Genomic DNA, 25,790 nt, shown 5'->3' on the forward strand with positions numbered 1-25,790 from the left:
CCACCATAATGCAAACCAACCATGTCCATAATCATCCTGGAAATGGGAGTGGAGAATGTCCCTCAGCCTCTATACCTGCCCACATCACACATCTGCCTGGGGATGCTGTTTATAGCAGTGGAGATATACATATAGAACTGGATTCTGCTCAGGACAGATAATAGAGAAGGGCCAAGCTCAAGCTGTCCTCAAGCTGGATTCCAGGGTCGGCACCACTGTGCACACAGCCATACTCGTGCTCATTCTTCCAGTGAAACCAGGAGTACAGTAGATGGGAATCTGGATTCTGGAGAACAGAGCAGTTCGGCATCAGAACTACGCTATATCTTCCAGTGGCTTCAGAAAAGTCTTCCATACATTTTGATTCTTTGTGCCAAACTTATTGTTCAGCATATAGTAGGTATAGTACATCAAAATACTGATTGCTCAGGACAAGCAGTGGACAGAAAGGTGTTAGTAAGTCTTCTTCCAGGATGGAAGCATATGTTTCTTGTGTTGGATATTTAAGCACTTCAACATTCCTTTCTCTTTATATGTTAATTTAACTATATTGATCAAGGCTCTCAAATGTTTTTCATTAATTTGTTAACTTTATACCGTTAACTGCAAATGCATTAAGAGGTTTACTTGCCCAAAGCTTATTTTGTTGATTTTAGTCATTTAATTTTGGAGTTACTTATCCTGTTTAATGCATCTTTTCATTTTCTTTTTTGTTTGTGTATTTTTTTTAATTTTTTTTTTTTTTTTTTTTGCTGTTGGTAGCTAATTTCTCTTTTTCCTACTAGGCATTTCTGTTGGAATTGGTCTGCTAACAACTTTTCTATATGCAAACAAAGCATTGTAAATCAGAGTTTTTTAGAGTAAGTAAAATTATTTTAAGAAATAAAACTGTCCTCTTTCAAACCTCAGGTTTAAGCTTGGTGGGGGAAAGAGGCAAAGCAAGAACTGTTACCACAGCAAATAATCAGGTGGTAACAAGATTTTCCAGGGCTTGTTAGAACAAATATTTCTGTAACATTTTTTATAGTATGTTGTCCATTCTGTGTAGTCTGTCCTTAAATTATACTTTTTAAAATATAAATTGCAAACTTAAGTGGTGGGAAATTTTTAGTGACATTTGTATTCAAATGTGAAAACATTTGTTGTTGGATTTCTGACAGCTTGTGTCCTGGAATGTAAGAGCAGGGCCTCAAGAAGCCTTTTGTATCTGTGGTAATAACTTATTACAAGACTGAACAATTTGCTTCTTTCCCCTTCTTAATGAAATACAGTTCAGGCTTTTGAAGGCTTTCTAGGTCTCTGAAAACTGCAAAACTTGAATAATGCATCTTTTACAGGAAAAGAATTCAAAGCTGCAATGTTTGTGGCTGCTGGTAGTTTCTAGGATCATCTTCTTGTCCTCCTTTATTATACCTTTTATGTGCAGTCACTATCTTACAGGTAGGCATGCAAATTGCTTCCTGTTTGCATCTGTTGTATTCTTAGTCTTGTTTACATTAGGAGTTTCCTCCTTCTTTCCTTCCTCCTTTTGAGCTCTGCTCATTCAGAATTGTCCTCTCTTAAGCTTCATTCACAACTACCTACAGATGAGGTTATCTCCTCTCCAACTTGGATTTTCCTCACAAAGCACCTGGATGCCTTGACTATGTCCTATGTCCTTTTTTTGATTCCATTAGGAAATGCCTTTCCTGCATATAGTAGAGGGGAATCCATTGGGAACTATGAACCAGGGTACTCTGCAAGTCTGGCTTCTAAATTATCCCTAGGATATAGCAGTGCATGGGTGACGGGACTCACTATCAGCAGGATTCCCAGACCAAGCTGGTCTAGGGAGCTGTACACCTGACCCAGAAATCAAATCTAGTTCCTTTGGTCTGCAGTGCATAGCACTTTAACTTAGCTACTAGGCTGGCTGCTGCATTCATTTTTTTATGGTAATGCAGTATAGATGGCCATGAACATCTTTTGCTTACTGGTGTATTAGAGATAGTGAAATGCTTGTTGTATGTACAGTGGTGGAAATAAGTATTTGATCCCTTGCTGATTTTGTAAGTTTGCCCACTGACAAAGACATGAGCAGCCCATAATTGAAGGGTAGTGTATTGGTAACAGTGAGAGATAGCACATCACAAATTAAATCCGGAAAATCACATTGTGGAAAGTATATGAATTTATTTGCATTCTGCAGAGGGAAATAAGTATTTGATCCCCCACCAACCAGTAAGAGATCTGGCCCCTACAGACCAGGTAGATGCCTCCAAATCAACTCGTACCTGCATGACAGACAGCTGTCGGCAATGGTCACCTGTATGAAAGACACCTGTCCACAGACTCAGTGAATCAGTCAGACTCTAACCTCTACAAAATGGCCAAGAGCAAGGAGCTGTCTAAGGATGTCAGGGACAAGATCATACACCTGCACAAGGCTGGAATGGGCTACAAAACCATCAGTAAGACGCTGGGCGAGAAGGAGACAACTGTTGGTGCCATAGTAAGAAAATGGAAGAAGTACAAAATGACTGTCAATCGACAAAGATCTGGGCTCCACGCAAAATCTCACCTCGTGGGGTATCCTTGATCATGAGGAAGGTTAGAAATCAGCCTACAACTATAAGGGGGGAACTTGTCAATGATCTCAAGGCAGCTGGGACCACTGTCACCACGAAACCATTGGTAACACATTACGACATAACGGATTGCAATCCTGCAGTGCCCGCAAGGTCCCCCTGCTCCGGAAGGCACATGTGACGGCCCGTCTGAAGTTTGCCAGTGAACACCTGGATGATGCCGAGAGTGATTGGGAGAAGGTGCCTGTGGTCAGATGAGACAAAAATTGAGCTCTTTGGCATGAACTCAACTCGCCGTGTTTGGAGGAAGAGAAATGCTGCCTATGACCCAAAGAACACCGTCCCACGTCAAGCATGGAGGTGGAAATGTTAGTTTTGGGGGTGTTTCTCTGCTAAGGGCACAGGACTACTTCACCGCATCAATGGGAGAATGGATGGGGCCATGTACCGTACAATTCTGAGTGACAACCTCCTTCCCTCCGCCAGGGCCTTAAAAATGGGTCGTGGCTGGGTCTTCCAGCACGACAATGACCCAAAACATACAGCCAAGGCAACAAGGAGTGGCTCAGGAAGAAGCACATTAGGGTCATGGAGTGGCCTAGCCCAGTCACCAGACCTTAATCCCATTGAAAACTTATGGAGGGAGCTGAAGCTGCGAGGTGCCAAGCGACAGCCCAGAACCTCTTAATGATTTAGAGATGATCTGCAAAGAGGAGTGGACCAAAATTCCTCCTGACATGTGTGCAAACCTCATCATCAACTACAGAAGACGTCTGACCGGCTGTGCTTGCCAACAAGGGTTTTGCCACCAAGTATTAGGTCTTGTTTGCCAGAGGGATTAAATACTTATTTCCCTCTGCAGAATGCAAATAAATTCATATACTTTCCACAATGTGATTTTCCGGATTTATTTGTGATGTGCTATCTCTCACTGTTACCAATAACCTACCCTTCAATTATGGGCTGCTCATGTCTTTGTCAGTGGGCAAACTTACAAAATCAGCAAGGGATCAAATACTTATTTCCCCCACTGTAAATCTGACCACTAAATTAACAGGAATTATGGGGATTCATAAATAAAGGATTATCATTGGTATGAACTCACTAGTTATTTACAGTGGGAGGCTGTAATTGTTTTAGAACACTTTCTGCTTCCACCATCTTTTTAAGCTGTCACCTACATGGAGAAACCTGGTTATGTTGGTCTTATTGTAAGAGTATTTTTTAGTTGCTGGGGTTGAAACTTTGGTGCTTTTGCTCACAGGTTCTAAAGTTGTATTAAACATAATTCTGGCTCTCTCTAATAAGCTCATCATGAATTCAGTTGCAGATATAATTTTCTTTGTAGTAAGGTATAATACTTTCTTTATGGAATTTGCTAATATACAACTCTCATCTTATTCCTAGTCTAATTTTTCTAAAGCCAACGGTGGATTTCCTTACCTTTTGGGATGCGCTGTGGATAGTGGGAATCACAGACTTTATCATTAAGTTCCTTTTCATGGGGTTCAAGTGCCTTATTCTGCTGGTGCCTTCTTTCCTAATGTCTTACAGATCCAAGGTAAGTGCATTGACTCTTGCTTCTCTAACCCCCCCACCCCCCCCCCATAGCAGCCAGACTGAAATTTATTTAATTTTTGGATAGAGAAAATTTGGGCACTAGTCTTGATATGTATTAAATCTTTGTTTTGGGTGAGAAGAGAGAGACAATTTATAGATTAAGCCCGTGGTTACCAAACCTGGTCCTGGAGGCACCCCAGCCACAGGGGCGTATCTGGACTCTGGCGGTAGGGGGGGGCCAGAGGGAGGGGGGCACATTTTAGCCCCCCCCCCCCAGCGCCACTGCCAGACACCCCCTCGCCACCAATGACACTCTCCACCCCCTCCTGGCGCTGCTGTCACTTACCTTTGCTGGCAGGGGACCCCAACCCCCCGCCAGCCGAGGTCCTCTCTTCCATGCAGGCTGCAAGTTGTAATGCTTCCTGTTCTTCTGAGTCTGACGTTCTGCACGTACAACGTGCAGGACGTCAGACTGAGTTCCAAATTCTGAGTCTGACGTCAACATGCAGGACATCAGACTCAGAAGAACAGGAAGCGTTGCAACTTGCATCCTGCACGGAAGAGAGGACTTCGGCTGGCGGGGGCTTGGGGTCCCCCGCCAGCAAAGATCGGCAACGGGTTGGTGGCGTGCGGAAGGGAGGGAGGGGGAGGTGGAGAGGGTCGATGGTAGGGGAGTCCAGGGTGAAATCTGCAGGGGCCCAGGCCCCTGTGGCCCCACGCAGATACACCCCTGCCCAGCCAATCATGTTTTCAGGATAGCCACAATCAATATTAATGAGAGAGATTTGCATGCACTGCCACCACTGCATGTAAATCTCTCATGACTATTCATTGTGGATATACTCAAAACCTGACTGGCTGGGGTGCCTCCAGGACTAGGTTTGGAAACCACTGGATTAAGGCTTTGTCAAAATGCAATATGTGAATTTTTTTTTTTTCTTTAGCAACTTCTGTGCTGTACCTACATATACTCAAATGTTTCCAAAACTAACTAAAATGATTCTCAGGCTAAAAGTCATGTTAATATCAAATTTAGTTTTCCCTGACTAGCATAGTGTATTGGAGTGAACACATAGCCTTGTTCTGGAGAAATGGTTGTCATTAGCTACAGAATTGCCATTACTAGGGCCTGTGGGCAATAGCGCTGCTGTAAAAATATCACCCTTAGCATTTCTTCATTGTAAAAATCATTAATAGTTTTAGCATGTAGTGCCACACCCTGAGCTTATCTTGCAAGTCAGATGAAACCAACTGGAATGTTGATGTAGTTGAGTGTTTCCCATGTCTAGTATTTTATGACATCACAATAAAGGAATGGATCTCCTCTTAAGAACTGGTGCATGGGTTTCTCCTGTTATTGCTGAGCAGCTAGAGAAAGTAGTAAAGAAGAGGGTGAAAGAGAGATTCCAGTATTATGTTGCTGAGCGGACTTCACAAGATTGGCTTTCCTCATTTTTATTGTTCATTTAGCATTGTTATATATGTATTACAATGTTGGGTTATACTTGGGACAAGAAATTATATTTAACAGGATTCCCCACCAACTACAGAGTTGCTATCTGGTAATCACTTTAAACTATACACAGGTAATTAGAGGAAAATGTAGCTCCTTTAAACTGTCAGAATATATTACTGTAACTTAATTCCATTCTTTTATATTCACCAAACTGAGAAGATATTTTAGAGAACTTTAATGCCGCTACTATTTATAGATGAAGCACATGACAATAACTCAAACATGGGTCTTTTTGCCTTTTGAGGAAGGGGCCAAGAGTGGATATAGAATTAGTACAGTAGAAAAGATTGAATGGCAATTATAATACCAAAGGCATATGGAAGTATAAAGACATTTTTGTGCTCTTAGTAAAATAAATTAGGGCTTATCTGATTTATTTTCTTTCCATTAGTCCTTCCCACTATTTCAGAACCTTTGGGACAGCTGTGTCCATTCAACCAGCAGGTGGAGATTGAGAACTGAAAACTGAGCTGAGACATCTCTAGGATCTAGTCCAGCTCCTCAATTTACAATAGCCAAGTCAGAAGGACAAACTCAGAATAACACACCCACCATGAAACAATTCACTATCCTAACCAGAGGAGCAAACAAGTGGAACCTCTCTCATCTCTGGACAACTTGTAGAGAACAAGAAACGATGCACCCATGCAAGGCAAGTCATTATTTGACCCATACTTTGCACAGGACTAAAACCATCTCAGAAATCTCAGGTGGGCCTTTGGAACAGTGGGAAGGGCTAATAGAAAATTATAATGGTAAGACCTAATTTTTCCTTCCATTACATAGCTTCCCACTATTCCAGAATCTGTCAGGATATTCAAAAGCAGTCCCTAAAATGGGTGGTATCCTTGTGCGTCAGTCCTGATGACCGAAGCCCCAAAACTGGGTTCAAAGCATGTTACAACATCCACCAGTAGTGCTTGGTAAAAGTATGCAGCTTAAACCACGTCGCCCGCCTTGTAAATATCCGCTGGAGACAGCAAGGTAGTCGCCGCCTCATAGTATGATCCTGCAAGGCCTGAGGAGCCTGCTTCCCCACAAGCAAATAAGCTGACACGTTAATCTCTTTTAGCTATCTAACAATGGTGGCTTAAAAGGCCCTAAGGCCACGCCTCTGTTTGCAAACTCATTGGTGACTTCCAGATAGCGAGTGAGGACTCTATGCACATTGAGAAGCTTCAAGAAAGAATACTGAGCCTCTCCATCCTCTGCAAAAGGATGGAAGCTCCACAGCCTAGTTGAGCTGAAATGCTGATAATTACTTTTGGAAGAAAGGAACTGGGTGCAGAAAAGACTTTGCCTCCACAAAACAAAGGAAGGGATCCAGATAAGGGAGAACCTGAAGCTCCAAAACCCTATGTACCAATGCAACAGGACACCAAGAACACTATTTTTAGCCTAAGAATCTTCCAAGGAGGCCTTCTAGAGTGGCTCAAAGGGCCTAACTTAAGGTTCTACTCTGGACATGGCATATAAATGGAGGCTGCAAGCAGCCAGCTCCCAACAAAAGTTGAACAAACTACCCAGATGAGCCAAAAGAGCCGTCTTTTGTAGGTTGGACTCCTAAACACGGCCAAAGTCGCAACCTGAACTTAGAGAACTCAGTGCCCTCATTTCTAAAGGCCTGACCTGGAGAAAACACTAGGATGTGCGGTGATATGAGAAGAGAGAAAGTCTGAACTCGGAACACCAGCCCTGGAATGTCCTCCACACCCTTGTATGTAGAGCATTTCAGAGTCTGAAGGAAGTTAGTAATGACAATCGAATAACCTTTTCGTCTTAACTGAGCTCTTTCAATGGCCAGCTGTAAGAACCAAGGGGCACGGATCATCCGTGAATGGGGACCTTGCTTCAGTAGGCCATGTACCTGCAGGAAAGGAGAGGCCCCTGTCTAGCAGTCAGATCAGGTCGCCATACCATGGCCTCCACAGCCAATCCTGGGCTATGAGAATATTCAACCCCTGGTGCAATTTGATCCTCTTCAACACGCAGCCTACCATAGGCCAAGGAGGGAAGACATACAGAGAACCACATTGCGTCTGCTGTCAACTGAAAACCCTGGCTGGATAGTTCCATTCTCCAGGTCCAAAGAGGGCCTTCTGCGAAAGTCTGCCTCCACATTCAAAGACGGTGCGAGCTGCTGACAAGCGGAGATGAGTTTCTTTCTGCCCAAATCATGAGGGAGGCCACCTCCATCACCATTGGATGACTGCGGGTCTCGCCTTGCTTGTCAATAAGCCACCACCATTGCATTGTCAGAGAAAATATGGACTGGGGCCCTCCGCCAGCTAGGGGTAAGGCATTCTGCTCTGCCCTGAACTCCAAGTGATTTATGACCACCGAGATGAGCTCCCCAACCCAACTTGCTGGCGTCTGTTGTCACCACCTCCATTGTTGTTATCAAAAAGAATGCTCCAACAGTCAAATTCCTGGGCAACAACCAGTACTGCATACTCCGTCTGGCAACAGGTGTCTAAGGAAGATGAAGGTCAAAGTTCTTGACAGTGGGGACCAGCAGCTGAGAACATACACCTGTAATGGCCACATATGAGCCCTTTCCCATGGCTCTACTTCCATTGCTGCCATCACTGACCCCAGAACATAGCCCTCAGACTTTGAGCCTGCCTTGACTGAGAAGACGAATCTGTTGAACCAGCTTCAACCTCATGTACTCTGTAAGGAAGGATCCTCGCCTGTGCTGTGTCCAAATAGAACACTCAGATACTCCAGGGTCCACGATGGAGTTAGTCTACTCATCCAAACATTGATCACCCAACCCAAAGACTACAGAAGACATACAGTTTTGTCTATCACCGCCACGCTGTTCTGAATAAAACCATGCATGAATGAGCCAGTCAGAGAGATGGGTAAACTCCAGTTCCTTGTTGCTGAAGGAAGGCTGCCACTACCACCATAAACCTTGGTAAACATTCTTAGCTGTGGTGAGACTACAGGGTAAAGTCTTGGACCTGGAAGTGAGGCTCAACACTGCAGACGTAGAAACCTCCGCTGTGGTGGCTGTACGGGAATATGAAATTACACATCCTTGATCGAGGGCGTGTGAGAAATTTTCCTGCTTGAACTGAGGCTATGACTACTCAATGTCTCCATGTGAAAGTGGGACATTCATAAGCAGCGCTTAGAACGGGAGATCTAAGACTGATGAAAGATGCCTTCCTTCTTGGGACAATGAAGTAGATGACTTGTCCCTGTTTGGCCTGAGGAAAATAGAACAGTTGCCTGGCGCAGCAGCAAGGAATCAACGGGTGGTCTGAACCTCTATGGCCTTGGTTCCCTTTCCACAAGGAGACAGCAAGAAGAGATGAGTGATCAGGTGGGCAGAGCTTCAACTTGTAACCTTCTGTAAGAATATCCAGAGGCCCACTCTTCTGAAACTCCTGAAGACGTCCTCCCCACAGAGGAAGAGAGGGAGTGGACTAGCCTGCCATCATTGCAAAGCTCGGAGGCATTGGGTGCTCTAGCTGACTGAGAGGACTCTGTTCGCATAAAGGAAGATTGGCATGCCTGAAACGGGACTTCTGACCATATTGCTGATGCCCAGGCCAGTACACATTGCTGTCTCAAAACCAAGATAGAGAGACCCTAAAGACAGACGACCAGAGGCTTTCAGCTTGTCCTCAGGCAACCACTGTGGCTTAGTTTCCCTCAGTTCTTTCACCAAGTTACTGAGAATGTTCTTTCAATAGCCACTTGCCCCCAAGGGCAGTTTAATTTAAACATGACTTTGACGCTGCATCCACTGCCCAATGCCACAACCAGAGTTGCTGACATGCAGTGACAGCGAAAGACATTCTGCAGGCATAAAGCATAACAAGCCATACATAGCATCCGCCATGTAGGCCAACTCCCCTTCCAGTTGGGGTTATGGCACGTGCCTTGTGTTGCCATCTACTGATGCCACTTCAGGCATGCTCTTGCTATGAATGAGCTGCACACTGTCACTTGAAGGCCCAAAGAGGCAACTTCAAAGGCTTATTTCAGCAGCCTTCAGCTTCCTGCCCCCAGTAAGGTGGTCTCTTTAGTCATCACCATAACCAAGGATCCCAACCTGGTAAGCTGCAATTTATCTTTCTCCTCTGAAACTAACAGGTATAGGCGAGCCATGGCTCTTTCCATCTCAGCCCCGCACCTAGTGCAACAAATTGTACTATAATCCTGTCAGGGATGCATCAGGAAGGGCCTTAGTAAGATCTCAAAGCCACCTTATGATCAGCAGGATGGGGACTTCGATGCTAAAGTAGAAGGCTTCTATAGAAAGCACTGCCAGTGCCTCAGAAATAAAGCTCCTCTTTATGAAACAACCTTAGTACTTTCACATCATACCCCTCATCAGGAGGGAAGCTCTCCATTCTCTCAGACTCCTTCAACAATGGCTCCACTGAATAGAATAGGCCACATCAGGTAAGGAGGGAGAAGCAGAGAACCTCATCTGCCTACTCCTGGAGGTCTAAAGATTTCTTAGGAGCAGTGGGGCAATAACTGAAACACCTTGCATCAACTGGCTGTCCCTGCCAGTACAGTAAGAAAACAAAGATCCCTATGTGGCTGATGCGCTGTTGGGCCCAGAGCCTGTAAAATGGTGTCTGCGTTTCACGGACGTGGTCAGCCTGGCGCCTCTTCTCTTGCTTTTCTGCATCATACTGTGCACCAGCCCGGCTGGAGAACCCAAAGCCACTGGCAGAGTTGGATGCTATGCTAAATCCAAAGATGCGCTGCTGCCGACCGTTTCCTCAGTGTCCCGTGGGTATTTCTAGCTTGCACATACTACAATGCTTTGACACTGGCTGGTAGGTCCCACAGCAGGAAACACTGCTAACTGTGTCACAGGAGTTGCCAGTCCACCAGCAGCGAGTCAGCGATCCCTCCCCCTGCAGCAAGTAGAACTTGCAGCTTCTCCAAGTGGTTCTGCATCAATTTTTTAGTCAGACTAACGCTGCTTCCCCCCCCCCAAGGTTACAGTCTGCACAATCTTACCACACTGAGAAAGGCTCAGGACTGATACTCTGCCCCTCGCTCTCCAGCAAACTTCTTTCCTTCTCCTTTTTTTTCTGTATATATGTTTTAAAGTTGTTGTGGAGAGCACCACAGGAAATGGAAGAGATGAAGGAAGGAAGAAGTAAATTCACAGGGATCGGAAGACCTCAAGCTATGACTGACTGCAGACTTAAACCACCTGCAAAGCTCAACTGGAGACCCAGGAGGAGATCACTCAGAACCAGAGGATGAAAAGTGTGTCCATCCACTTTGCTGAAGAAGTACTGAGGAGCTGGCCTGGATACCAATAGAGATATGTCTCTGCTCAGTTTTCAGTTCTCTTTCTCCACCTGCTGGTTGACGGACACAACTGTTCCACAGGTTCTGAAATGGTAGAAAGCTAGGTAATAGAATTTTTGTTTCTGATCTGGTCAAACGTGATGTTGGGGCACTTGCCACCGTTTTATGCTGGGTTGCAAGGAGGACGAAAATTGAGTTCCTCTGCCAGAGCCTGATATGGCTGATTTTCTTTAATAAAGGCTGACCCCGGCCTTACCTTCTGTGAGCAGAGACTAGAACTGTATTTATTAACATTTAGGCTCTGCCGCGCACAAAGTGGTGTTCTTCCCCCCCCCCCCCCCCACCCATTTCTAACCTAAAATCTTTGGGTTTTGTATATATGATATACTGCCTAATCTGAGCTTGAAGGTCTAGGTGGTTTACAATAAAACATGGCTATATCACTTTACTCAATAAAATTTAAAAATACGAAACTCCAGGCTTAATAGGGACAAACTCACCACATTCAGAATTAAATAAAATTGCCTGGATGAAAAGGTGGGTTTTCAACTGAATTTTAAATTTTTTGAAAACCAAATCACTGCAACCGTACGGTGGTTGGTTGTTCCATAATTTGGGGCAATAAAAAAAATGCAGGGTGTCTGGTTGATTCAAGATGGGCTTGTTTAGGAGCAGAACATGAGTGCCTGCTTCTGAGCCCACTGTTCTATAAGACTTGGGGTTGGTTTTGTTTTGTTTTTTTAAATAGGTCACAGAATAGTTTTGAGGAATGATTCATAAATAAAACATTCAGTTTTGAAAAGAAAATTTAAACCTGTCTTTTCCTAGGGCTACTGGCTTATGTTTCTAGAAGAGTTGGGACAGTATTACCGTCTCCTTACTCCTGTACCCGTTTGGTTTCGTTATCTAATTGGCGACAGGGAACTAGAGAGCACGATGGGATGGAGCTTGGGGATATTACTGGCTCTGTTCTACCTCAATTCTAAAAGTAAGTAATACAGCTCTTTTAGCACTTTTAGTGAAAGTAAAGCACAAGGTAAAATCTCTGTCCATTTTGTCCCAAAGAGTTTTAGACAGTCACCCATACTCTATGCATGGAAAATGGTACATTGACTTCCAGAACACAGAACCAAAACTTTAATCACATAAAAATACCAGGTCCAATCCTTTATCACCCTGATGTGTTTCAGCTTAAGTGCCTGTGTTTGGGGGGCCATTAGATGAGATCATTGCTGTTGTGTTACCTTAGCAAATGTAGAACAGCCAGTTTACTCGTGATAAAACCAAAATTCACAGTGTGGAGGGCACATGTGTGAAGGGTTTTTTTCTTTTTTGTCCAAATCAGCCTTAGCACATCATGACCAGTAGAGTGACTACATTGTACATATGATAATGGCACCAAGCATGTGAAAATAATGCAGTCAATTTGGCAGTAGGTCTCTGCTGCCTTAGTTGAGTATCCTAGATTTTATTCAGTACAATATTGAATTAAACGAAGGTAAGTAGTTATAATTTTTTTTTTAATTTCAGCTTCTAGGGTTTTTTGCAAATGGACGACATTCAGGAAGGTTTTGCACCTGTGTTACACTCAACCTGTGAGTACTACTCTCTCCATAGAGTTATGTTTTTTTTTTCTGGTGTATCTCGGAACAAACTTTGGAGACCACACTACTACAGTGCTTCTTCAACCCTATCCTGGGGCCACCCACAGGGCAGTTCAGTTGAGTTTGCAGGATATTCACCCTACATATGCATATGAGGTTTGCATAGCAAGGAGGGCAGTGCATGCAAACCTCTCTCATGCATATTCATTGTAATATCCTTCAAACTGACTGGGATGAGAAGTATTGACCTAGTGTACATGCTTTTGATGTTGACATCTTTCTAGCTCATCTTTCCAAAAAGTGCTAAAGGCAGCTTGCATCATTTTAGTATCAAATAAAGTAAGCCCCTTCCAAAAGAGCTTATAGTTTAAGGCAGTAGGATATGAGCAACTTTCCCTGGTCACAAACTTTTTCAGTGGTAGAACAGCATTGAACACCTGGTTCTCAGCCCATTTGCTCTAACCACTAGCCAAGAACATGATGGGAGATATGGTGCAGAAATGAAAAGGATGAGAGTTGGAGGATCTGATAGTGGTATTAGAGTTGGAAATGTTGGTTAGGGCCACTAAGCCCCTGTTGATTTCAATGACGGTAGAAGAGGTGTTAGGGCCATCCCATCCACACCACCACCCCTAGGACAGAGGTTTTGTGGCAGGCCTGAGATATTAGATTGGGGCTGCCACTCCCAGGTTGTGGGGGAGCCACCTGACCCCTTTATCTTCTTGGACCATGTTACACCTTCTCTTCCAAAACTATGGTAAAAAAATTGACAGTGTACTTTGCCACAGCCGTAAGTTCATCACTACTATGTGGAGGTATATATAAACATTTCCTGAAGTCTAGAATGGAGTAGCCACCTTAATGGTTAGCACAGAAGGCTGAGAACCAAGTTTCAATCACACTGCTTCTTGTACTCTGGACAAGTCACTTAACCCTCCATTGCCTCAAATACAAACTTAGGGCCCCGTTTACTAAGGTACGTTAGTGTTTTTAGCACGACGCTAAAAGCTAGACACATCCATATATTCCTATGGGTGTCTCTAGGAATAGCTAAAAACGCTAGAGTGGCTTAGTTAACAGGACCTTTAGATTGCAAGCCTTCAGCTAAGGAGACAGAACAAGAGAAAAAAAACATCTTGATACTGCCTCCTAAACAGTATGGGCACTAGCACAGCTCAAAAGGGCTTACTACAGGACACACTGAATGAAAGGTTTACTTCTGTAATTAGATGTTGTAACTGCTACAGGTAGTCTTCAGTTGTCCCCTTTCCCAGAAACTTGTCTTCGTTAATGCTACTGCAGGTTTTGTTCTCTTCCAGCAATACGGAGTTACTGCCAGCAAAAGCCAGTGTGCTGAAGTTGATGATATCTGTTCCATCTGCCAAGCTGAATTTAAAAAACCAACTGTTCTTATCTGTCAGGTAAAACAACTTTGCAATGGCTTTTGGTGATGGGTAGACTAGGAGGACCTTGACTTCCTGTTTACTAGAGGCTGATTTTCAAAAGCACTTAGACCTGACCCCCCCCCCCCCCCCCCCAAGCAGTCCCCAGGATAAGGTTCCATCTCCAAACCTAGCTGTAATCAATTAAAAAAAAACCACAACTAAAATTGATGCAGTTTTCCATTTGGGTCCATCTTAACTGTGTAGCTTATGGGCACAGAAAAAACATATTTGGTTATTTTATTTTACTTAAGCAAAACAAGACACAGCAAGTCAAAATACTGTGCCAGCCTCTGTCCAATAACCATCTATAGGTTTTAAAGTGAGAAGATAAAAACACCTAGCCAGAATCAGCTGCTTTTTGTTTAATGAATTTGGTTGACCTATATAATGAAACGACACTGGCCTTGTGACAACTGGTGCTATTTTGGAAAAGATCAGCAGGCACGTAGAGCAACTGGGGATCACTTCTCCCTTACTTCAATTTACAATCTAGAGATTGGAGAATGATTAAATTTTTGCTGCTTTTCCCCCCCAAATGAGAGCACATACCTATTTAAATTACACAGGTAAGAGAGCCATGGCCTGGAAAAAACAAGACCATATCGACTACCTTAAATGCAGCAAGAATAAGTGAATTAGGATGTGGAAACAGTTAAAACATGTATTTTTTTTCTTTTATGCCACAGAACTTAATTTTCTCCATATCCAGCTGGGGAATGCAGGCACATGAACTATCTGAATACAGTCAGGCATTCTCTATTAAAACTTCACTGTTACTCTCATTTCCCCACCCCAGTCACAGTCAACCACAAACCGCTAGTCTTATTCAGCTCAGCTAATCTGAATACACAAGCAAAAAAAAAAAAAGTCTAAACAAATCCGAACACTTAAGTGATGGTCAGAGGCAATACAGATGTCAGCCCAGCCCTCAAACAGACCAGATGAAGGGTATTCATGGAGCTCAGTGCCAGCAGCACTATGCCTCTTTTCACAATAAGCCTAAACAAGGCACCTGCACAGAGTAATAGAGGAACAAAGACCACCATTCCTTGGGCAAAAAAAAACAGAAGGCTGAAGCCTGCTAGGGCAGGAGATAGTCCACCCTTCCTTATCTTACTCCACATGAGGAGCGATGGTAGAAACAAGAGAGGTTCCTTAAAGCCACAAGTCCCATGGAACAGATTCCTCCTCAAACATAGCCTGCATCTGCAAACCTTACAGTAGACACACAGCTTGGTGCAAATGCCATCTGAATTTGAGAATTGCAGCACAATCTTTCAAATAATATGCTACCATCACACTCTGGTTGATTATCTTCCAATGAATTGTTTTCCAAGGATTTTCTGTACTCAGATTGCACCTTTACTTCAGGATTTAAAGGAATGTGGATTTCCTGTTATGTTCCATCCATGATACAGCATCCCAGGTGACTGCAGTTGTTGATGCTAGCAGAACATATCAGCTGTGGGTTTTTGATTTTTGAGAGGATACATGATTGCCTGGCTGATGCACCATGCTAGGGAATAATCTTTTTTGGAGATAAAATCAAAAATATGGTAGCTCAATTAAAGATCACTTGTTCAAACTTCCATGACCCAAGCACACTATTTCATAGATGATATTCAAATTTCTACAGCAGCAACACTACCAACACTCTTAAGATTTCAGCTATGACTGTGTGAAAAGAAACATCAGCTTGCTATAGTCCCATCAGCCATAAAGAACATACTGAGTTTTTGACAGTCTTGCAGTAGGGGGCTATTCTTCAAACACATCTGAAAAATCATTGTCAAATAGGTAGCCAGATTTAGTTAACCAGGGTTACAAAATGTATTTCTGTACCTATAATCCAGAAAGGACTAAACCTTTCACAAAGAAACCCTTATAGTCAGAAATTGAATGCCCTATACAAAGCACTGAGCCATGAAAGAGATCAGAGGTTTTACTTAGTCTTTCCTTATTCCGAAATTCAACCAGTATCAGGTTTTACCACTCGGCCTTTCATTGGCACCCAGCTTATTTACAAAATGTCTGGTACTAGCAGAGGTCCATCGATACAGGAAAGGCCTTTTTTTATTCCCTTATTTTAAGGGCATGCTATTAATTAGCAAAACCACTACAACTTGCTCAATCATTGCTCCCTTTTCTGAATAATTACAGACTCTACCAAACCTAGAGTCAACTCTCGTGTCTTTCCAAGGCATGGACTTTCTAGGGGCCCACACTGCAACTCATCAGGTGGCCAAAGCACTCTTTAGAAAATGGGATATGCCCAGTTAAATCATATCATCAAATTTGTACATCGAAATGGATACTAGCTTGTACCATCCTCAAAATCCTGAAGCATGTGCCACCGTTATCTAGGTTGCTCCATAAGACTACATATGAGAGCATTACACTGTCACTTAAAATTCCAGTGGCACCAGTATCAATCCCTTTCGAAGACAACCATTGCACCAGTATGAGTCTGCTTTACTGGCAACAGCCCATCAAGCTCCAAAGGAGCTGTACTTCCAAAACCTCAGGACTAATTCATTTATTTTATTTACAACTTGATATACCTTAACTAGCAAAGAAGACCTAGGCGGTTACAATCCCAACTACAGCTGAATCAACATTTATTCATTTCAAAATACTGATTAAAAAAACAATGCTATGCGGTAAGCATCCATAATTATATTTTAAAAAACCCCAAAACTAAAATCTAAATAAATGTTATAAAAGCATCATCCAAAAAAATGACCTCATGAAACAAAAATGCCTTCAACTGCTTTCTAAACCAGACATGTGAACTCATGTATATGATGCTCATCACACTGGTGGCAACTACCCTCAAATCTACTCAAAGGATGCAAGTTCACTGAGAGGACTCCATGTCAATCAGCTAGAACATCCATCAGTCCACCGTGCCCTTCAGACAATGGCTTTTAAGAAAAATCATCTTTATTCAAACCAACAATTTAGGCCCTAAGTTTAAAAGTAAGAGATAAGGTGACTTCAGATTCTACCGACTATGCCTAGCAGCATTTAAGGAGATGGAATCTTGTGATGCTATAGAAGGCTTCTTGCAAGCCATTTGTCGTCCCCCCCCCCCCCCCCCCCCCCCACCATTACCATAGGCACTGGGAGGGGCCAGATTGCCATATAAGAGAGAATTCCCTTCTGGCTAACTAGCCCTGCCTGGTTCATCCCCAGAATGGGTGGGGCAGGGGCCACCATTTTGGAAAAGATGGCCTAAAGGCAGGAATGAGTGGGCATCACTTCTGTCTTGTTCAGGGTCCAGGAAAGGCTTGGAAAGGGAATTCAGGAGAGGTTAGGCGGGGGTACCACTACAAACCAGGGAAACAATTTTGTCATGAGGGAGGGAAACCTATATTGTGTGGGGGGGGGGGGGGGGAGAGAGAACCAGGTTGGGCCATTTCAGGGGGATGGGACAGTGCTTAAGTAGGGCACAAGGGAAGGAAATGGGGCCAATGCTAATTACAGTGGCTCTATGCCAGCCAGGCAGTCCTGGCAGTAGGTTTCTGGCATTGAGCACCCCGTAGTACACTTCAGTGCACAGCCCTATCAGCCCTTTAGCATGCATTTTAATATGCTGTGCACTGATTTCTACCACAGGAGCACAGAAACCCTTTTAGCATACAACGGCCCACAATGTTAACTATGTGGAAACAGCCAATTTACATCAGTGAACAGGGGAAAAGAATTCCTAACCATTTTTTTTTTCTTGTAGCACATCTTCTGTGAAGACTGCATCTTGCTGTGGTTTAACAGAGAAAAGACATGTCCTCTCTGCAGGACTGTGATTTCCGAGTGTGTTTATAAGTGGAAAGACGGAAGCAGTTCTCTGCATCTTCAGCTTTACTGAGTGATTCTCCATTTACAATCTCAGCCACTGAACTGAATTTAAAATGCACCTTTTTGTTGTTTTTTTTTTGTTATTGAAGAGAATGCATTACTTAGAAGCAATAAAAATGAAAAAAGCAACAGTTTTACAGTTGAACTAGCAAACCTCAATACTTTTAATTACTTATGATTTTAACAAGTTAATGCAGAAATTGTGGGTCCTAGGTTGAAAGAAATTATACAAAGGAAGAGCTAAACTTTCTGTTGTAAACATTTGTACTGCTATCTATGCTATTGCAAAATGTAAAAGTGTTATCCCTTCACCTCCTGTTATGGTACTAAATTGTAGCCATCAACTTAAAATGTTTCTATGGAAAATATTATCCTATTAATAAAACGCACCTCCAACATTCTGAAGCTGACTGCATGGCTGAGGCATTCCTGCTCTCTGTATCCATCTCCTGAATTGACATCACGTATTTCCAGGTTCGTCACAAGCAGAAGTGACCAACCACACGAGGTTTCTCGGCTTCAGAATGTTGGAGGTGCATTCTATTAAATAGGATTGGTCAGTTCCTTGAAGCACAGCCAGAGCTCAGCTTCCTGCACAGTAACGCTCAGACACCAGAGAGAGAGAGGGAGGGGGGGCCTGACACCAGAGAGAGGGAGGGGGAGGTATCTCTGTCACACACACACTCTCTCTCACACAGTCAATGTCTTTCTCTCTCACTCTCACACACTGTATGTCTCACACTGTATCACATTCACTCTGTATGTGTCACACAGTCACTCACACACTCTCTTGGTCTCATACACTCAGTCTCACAGAGAGTCTGTGTCTCACACACACTCTCTCTCTCTCGCACACACTGTATCTGTGTGAAACACACTCTCTCTCACACTATGTCTCACATACGCACTTGCACACACTCATTCTCACACACACACTCTCTCACAGACACACTCGCACCCAGACTCACTCTCTCTCTTTCACACACACACACTCGCACATTCACTTTCTCTCACACAGTCACTCTCACATACACGCTCTCAAACATACACACTCCAAGGAAAACCTTGCTAGCGCCCGTTTCATTTGTGTCAGAAACGGGCCTTTTTTTAACTAGTATTCTTATAAAATCCTACACAAGAGCAACAATTTAGATTTAGGCTGCAAGTCTTAGGCGATGCTGTATATGTCAAGATCAGCAGTAAAAGAGGGAAAATAAAGTAAAAATCAACTTAGTAGTTTTAACTGTGCAAAATAACATACACCAACTTAAAAAGGCAATAAATTTATAAAGCTAGGTAGTTGGTTCAGCTTGGTTTGTTGCCTCCATATCTTTAAGGCAGAAATATTTCTAAATCTTGGTTGCCAGCCCTTACTGAACCTATGGCCAAAACAGTTGTTAATAGTCAGCTTTTGCCAAGCAAATAGCTGAATTTAAAAAAACAAAACAAAAAAAAATTGAACCACGCTTAAGGAATTTTGTCAGAGGAATGGGAGAAAGGAGCCACAGGCAAATATTTTAAATATGTAAGTTGAATGGATCCGTGCAATAGCATTAATGAAAGAACAGTTTCAGTCCTCTCTGGACTGAATTACTGGCAACCGTTCCCTTTCTTAGGGGCCCTTTTACTAAAAGCTGCACAAGGTGCTAACGCGTGCTTAACGCAACAGAAAAAATGGAATACCATGGTACTCTGGCATCCTGCAGTAACAGAAACCTGTGTGTGCTAAAATACTTTTCAAAATTTTGAGGGATCATGGGTGGTCCTATAATTACCAGTTAGCGCATCTGCATTACTGTGTGCTACTGGTTAGCTTACCACGTGAGCCCTTACGCCTACAGAATGTGTGGCACAAGTGCTCACCCAAGTAATTAAAAAGAAATGGCTGCATGCTAACTGCAACATTAGCGCACAGCTATTAATGCAAAATTTAGAAGGGAAAAAAAGCATTTTTACAGCTGTGGTAAAAATGGCCTTAGCACGTGGGAAGACCTGCTAAGGGGTGCTCTAAGTCTATTTTTTACTGCAGCTTAGTAAAAGGACCCCTGAATTATTCAGAAAAGGCAGTAGATTTGAAAATTGTTGAAAAACAGTAAGATGTTCATAGTATGTTAGCTTTGCTCTTAATGTCACAAAATACTTTGATATTTTAGAATACATTTCACAATTTGCTTGTTTCACCTTGTAACACTGTACAGTATGGCACAGTGCTTCAGTCTCCTGTTAGGAGTTCTGTTAGCTGTGCATTAGTCCTGGAGAAAAAACAAAACTCTTTTTGAGTTGTGATACATTATAATGGACTAATAAAAGGCATATGTAAAGACGATGTTGTCCATATATGGGAATCCACTGGAGAAAGGGGGGATTGGGCACTAGGACCTCTGGGCTCATAACATCTCATCTTTGGCTAAAATTATATTGATTCAATAAAAGTGCAGCTCTGCTAAAAATCCAGCTTTCTTGCTTAAGGAGGGCAGTTTGATGCAGCCATATATAAATAAGGATATTTCTAAATTGAAAAACTGAAGCAAAAATAAGAACTTGCTAAGAAATGTTCATTCAAATTTGCATTTAATTGCTATTTACAGCCATTCATTCAGGAACCAAGTACATATCATATTACAGTAAAAACTAAATACAAGATTCAAGCAAATAGGGCTTCTTTCACCCTCACACCACTCTTAAGGCAGCCGAGTAGTTTGTTTCATTTTTACAGAAATGAACATAAAGCCAACCTGGCATAGCAGATATGAACAATCTCAATCTAACAACAAAAAAATAAAACAAAATTAACCCCCCAGGGCGGAAGAAGCACAATAGAAACATTTCAAGGCAGTGGTGCTTTGGGTAAGCTGTGAAAGGTATGAAGCAAAATTTTCTTCACTACTCACAGCTGTATTGAGCTGAGTGGGAAGTGCTGATCACTGTGCTCTCAGTTTCATTTGGACTGTCACTAATGCGAAATATGTTTGCAATGGCTGTCTGGATTTGTTTTGATAGTTTTCCATGATTTAAGAAACCATCCAATCTATAAATAGACTAAGCAAAATTCACCTATCAAGATTCGTTCTCCTCAGCTCAACATTTCTATGGAGGAAATGTTTTTAAATAACACTGGCTCTGTTCAAGAGTTTATAACAAGATGGTATTAAATATTAGCAATTCAGTCAATGCAAATAGGGATAGACCATGGTAGAAAATACTGACAGCAGATGCAGGATTAATGACAAAGGATTCAGTAAAAGGTAGTATGGCATCGGAATTACAATACTTTTTTTTTTTTCATATTTTGCTACCTCAAATTGTCCTTGAAAAAGACAGAGAATTGTTTTGCTATAGAGAAATTTCACTATTCTTTTTCCACACCTCAGAAAAAGAGTTAAAAAAAAAAATCTGATGCAAAACACTGATCAGCAGACCCTGCTGCTCTTTATACTTCAAGGACAAAAAGCAGAGCAACAGGATTAATTCAGATTCTTGCTTCAGCTCCAATAGAAAGTAACTGGTTTTTTTTTTTTTTTTTTGCCTTAATGTAATCATTTTTAAAGGTACTGGTTTCAGTATCAAATGAATATTTTTCTACAACATTTTGGCACAGGACAAAAGTTATGTGCAGATCAAATGTTGAGTTTCTAAACAATACTGAAGACATCAGATCCCAAATTTAAAAAAAAAAAGTTTTCTATATATCAAATACACTCTTGAAAACATTTTGGTAAAAAAACACATAAAATAAACACCCCTGAACAAACCCCTCAAACATCCAGCACAGAGTGCTAACTGTTGAGCTGCAATCTGTGGATTACCAAAAGAGTCTATAAATCATTAATACAGTTTGAATGTAATTTAAAACAAAATTTTAAATCCCTGGTTCAAGTTAATACTTTTTACATGGTTAACCAAAGCAGAGTCCACTTGGCCCTAAAAAATCCTATAAAAATCAAAATTAGTATAGTGAAATTTTTTCAGTGATTACATCATAATTTAAAAAAAACACAGCTCATACAAAATAAAAAGGTTCAATAACTGCAATATTTCAAAGAAAAAAATGAAGACACGTTAACAAAATGAGCAAAAAAAAATCTGTTCACTAATATTCAATGCATTCCATTCGCTAGCATTTATCAAAACAATCAGAATTAACTGAAGATCAGTTCTCCTTATAAGATCATTAATCTAGTAATAATGATACTAAATATATTTATATATTGTAGCTCTATGTTTGCTTTTTTTCCTTTTTACAAATAAATACAGGAAAAAACATATTGCATAGTGTGTGCTTGCTGTATGAGTGACGACAAAATGACACTCCAAAATTTTTCACAGTTATGGTAGGGTATCGCTTTTCTCTCCATTTCATAGGAGCAATGTTACAACACTTCTGGAAAGCGCAGGAAGCTGACAAACATAAATAGACATGAACTTTGTAGGATTAGCCCCTCTTGTATGTACTAACTGTGCTATGCAAAATTCTGCAGATGGCCCTCCATCTAGCCAGCCCATTAACCCAAGGAGCATTTTTTTAAAGTACCAATTGTTATTTTAAATAAGGTGTGCCATATTTTAGGTTACTAAAAATTTGCAAAATGGTGGTTGGGGGGGGGGGGGGGGGGAGGGAATATTAAAAGTACGACAAAAAAGCAAAGCAAACGGGGCCACATCCTATTTAATTTCTGACTACTTCAAAGGAAAAAAATATATATACAGCTTTGATCATAAAGAACAGACGACACCAGCTAGAAGCTTCTACAAAAAAAAAAAAAAGGTCTCTCAGCAAGGTCATGGAGAGACCTATTCTTGCTGAAAGAGTGCCTTTTTAAAATCGCTTGCCCTGCTCAAGCTCTCTGCAATATTTCTCTAAAAAAATGACAAAGCACAATGATATTCAAAACTCTATTAAAGCTGACTGCTAGTGATTAAGTCACTTTGTACACAAATGAAACTTCAAGGCCAGCTCTTGGATTTCCGAGTTAATTGGTTAGAACAGCTACCACAAAATAACTATTCATTAAGTTACAGCTGTAATCTTCTTAGATGCCACTGTCATGAGAGGTACTAAGAGACTAAAGGATGTCACTATATGAAAATCAAGTCAATTTCAGCTTCATTAGCAATTATCACTGTTTAATAACCAAGTACCTCATTCACTCATTTTGTCATTTGCACGCATTGGAAGAAATCCATCCAAGCTATACTGGACATAAATGACAGGCCCCAAAGTATGTTGCATGGGCAGTTAAATCAGATTGGTAGAATCAGGGCTCACAAGCGCATCAACTGATACTACCTCAATCCAGACTGATGTACTGAAAAAGATAAAGCCTGTAGAAAAGAAAACAGATGTCAGCTGGTGTGTTGGGGAAAATGAGACTTAGATGTCTCATTTTTAACTACCAGGATGATCTGAATAGGCTCAGATCTCACACAAAAAATACAAAACTACACATGGGAAAGAAAAAAAAGCAAGCTAATTAAGACTGTCTGCCCCACTACTTGTAAACAATTGAAGAATCAAAATTCCTATAGTCCCAATTTGTTTGGCACGCCAATAAGACAAATTCTGAAAAGAAGACTGGATACATGGTTGTACCAGTCACATTCCCTTCTCTTGATTTAACAAAAGAAAATATGTTGCTATACTGCAAGTGTTATGGCTTTGATCCTATGGCTCAAAAGTTTTGATAACACCGAACAGCTATAACAAAAAGCAGAAAAATAAAACCCCTACAGCTGTCAGACTGAAGGCCATACAATTTATGACAAGTCAAAAAGGTGAGAGCCCACAGCTGCACTAACAGTGATTCCTATATTTTATATATATATATATATATATATATATATATATATATAGCGCATTACAGTAAAACACTTTAGACATTAACCCTTTCACTGTTCATGGGAAAGTATTGTTTAAGGCAAAAGATACAATTACCATAACCTTATTCTTTGTAGTCATAATTTAAACAGATTAAACAAGTCCCCAAAAACATAGAGTTCCTTTCTTTTAACATTCCCTAGACTGTGACGTTCTCTTCTCATCATGGAAGACACGAGATAAAAAGCCCTCCAATTACTATATATAATGGTGAGGCCCTGTCTGTAGGGAGGAAATGAGAGAAGTTTACTTGTTCTGCTGAACTTAAAAAGTTTCTGTTGGAACAGGTTATAGGGAGGAAATGGCATGTGTAGCTAAAATTTTTAAAAAGTCATTAGTTGTTGAGGAATAAATGGTCTCTAACTCAGACAAGAATCCACTGGGTTATAACGATCCCTTGCACCAAGGAAACATTTCATCAGTCAGACGGTGTTTATCAGCAGTCTTCCAGAACCCACAGGCTGGTTCCTCACTACAGAGATAGGATCTATGTACTGCAAATAATTAGGTACTGCACTAGCATTACAGCTTGAAGACAATGCATTTAGCTGGGTTCTTGGCTTTTACAAAATATACAGATATTAGAACCTTCATCTGCAAAATAAGGAAACACTGGAAGACCAACTGTGTCTCTCCCTACAACCTACCTCCACAATACTCACATACATGCATAACAATGATTCTCATTTGCTAGTCATTCATTTAATTGCTTCTGAAATCTGTTTTTCTGGACCAACCTATAGCTTTTTAAAAAGCCCTTTGGGATAGGTCCATAATGGAGAATGAAAAATTAAGAGAAAAAAAATATGTTTAGGAAAAGATAAGTTGAGGCTAATGTTCTGATGTGGCAATCTAACCATAACACTATTTTATTTTTGCCATTTCAGTTTGCGTTTGCATATGAATGAAGCTTTGGCCTCACAAGGCTTTGTCTCCCCCAGTCCTACACAATCCAATGTGACTTTTCAGTAACATATTATCCTCCTTTAATACTGTCAATCTCAAGTGATGAAATGACAAAAATCTTGAGGTGAGGTGCTGATGTTCGGAATCAATTAGGTGATGCGCCTCCATACACAGCAATACCTTTTTGCGTAATCCTTTTGTGCACCATTGATTGCTATAAGAAAAAAATTCCTCGTTTGCTTCTATTTTTTTCTCTCCTTTCCAAACTAACATGTGTCGTATGACATCACGACTCTTTGAAAAAGTCATTTCCCTGGGTGTAAAGACGGACAAAGTTCATACTTTGAAAAAACAAACAAAAAAAAACCTCGTCATCTTGACCCCACTCATGGTCCAGTTTTTTGTTTTTCCGTCTTTACAGTAAGAAAACAAAAAAGAAAAACCTCACTAATTTGTCCTGTCATAGATTCATGCGCAGGTGTTCTGGTCGCTTGGAAATCATAGGATAGGCTTGTTTTTTGTACAGCCCTGTGTTTGGTTGCCGGATTGGAAGTGGAGCCGACGCTTCCCCACTCACAGTTATGTCCATATGTTCAATCCCACTCGTTTCCATGGGGTACTCAGAGTGTGGCCGGGTAGTCGATGCTGCAGCTGCTGGGCCTCGGCCCCAGAAATCCCCAGGGGAGAACTTGATAGGACTTTAAAAACAAAAGAAAATTATCAGTCAAAAACATATTCAGAAATGAATGGTTGGTCTTTTTATGTAGTCATGCTCATGTAGGCCTCTCTGGGGTGTTACCCCAAGTTCAATACATACCTAAATTCTGGTTGCTACAAAGAGTGTAACAGAGTGAACATGTACATAGTCCCTTTAAGCACCTGCTGCTTGCCACTTTAGACAGGATGATGGGCTAGATAGTTCGGGCTGACTGACTGGCATAAAATCCAAATAGAATGACAGATAAACAAGCCTGGACTAGATGTAGCTTAAGTTCAGTCCTCGAGAGCACAGATTTTCAGGATAACCCTAAAGAATATGTATGAGAGAGATCTGAATACAATGGGTATAGTGGGCATGCAAATATTTCTCATGCATATTCATCAGGGCTATCCTGAAAACATGGCCTATTTGCAACCCTTGAGGACTGAGCCTGGGCAAGCCTG

At 41.6% G+C, this 25,790-nt stretch overlaps 2 protein-coding genes across 2 annotated transcripts in view; one reads left to right on the plus strand and one right to left on the minus strand.

Moving 5' to 3' along the window:
- The first annotated feature begins 315 nt into the window (after nucleotides 1–315).
- RNFT1 (ring finger protein, transmembrane 1) lies at nucleotides 316–18,288 on the plus strand. Its single transcript, XM_030222610.1, is given in 9 exon segments — nucleotides 316–396; nucleotides 786–860; nucleotides 1,338–1,392; nucleotides 1,395–1,440; nucleotides 3,975–4,128; nucleotides 11,767–11,926; nucleotides 12,469–12,533; nucleotides 13,862–13,963; nucleotides 17,721–18,288. Coding segments are annotated over 8 exon segments (753 nt in total). The 5' UTR covers nucleotides 316–396; nucleotides 786–824; the 3' UTR covers nucleotides 17,856–18,288.
- A 5,559-nt stretch (nucleotides 18,289–23,847) lies between these two features.
- The window catches only part of RPS6KB1 (ribosomal protein S6 kinase B1), an 87,478-nt gene continuing 85,535 nt past the window's right edge, over nucleotides 23,848–25,790 (minus strand). Inside the window, exon 15 of the mRNA XM_030222609.1 lies at nucleotides 23,848–25,324. Coding sequence (XP_030078469.1) covers nucleotides 25,087–25,324 — 238 coding nt within the window. The 3' untranslated portion in view covers nucleotides 23,848–25,086. The remainder of the gene's footprint in view (nucleotides 25,325–25,790) is intronic.

This window comes from Microcaecilia unicolor, chromosome 13 (assembly GCF_901765095.1).
Source record: "Microcaecilia unicolor chromosome 13, aMicUni1.1, whole genome shotgun sequence".
Lineage (NCBI taxonomy): Eukaryota > Metazoa > Chordata > Amphibia > Gymnophiona > Siphonopidae > Microcaecilia > Microcaecilia unicolor.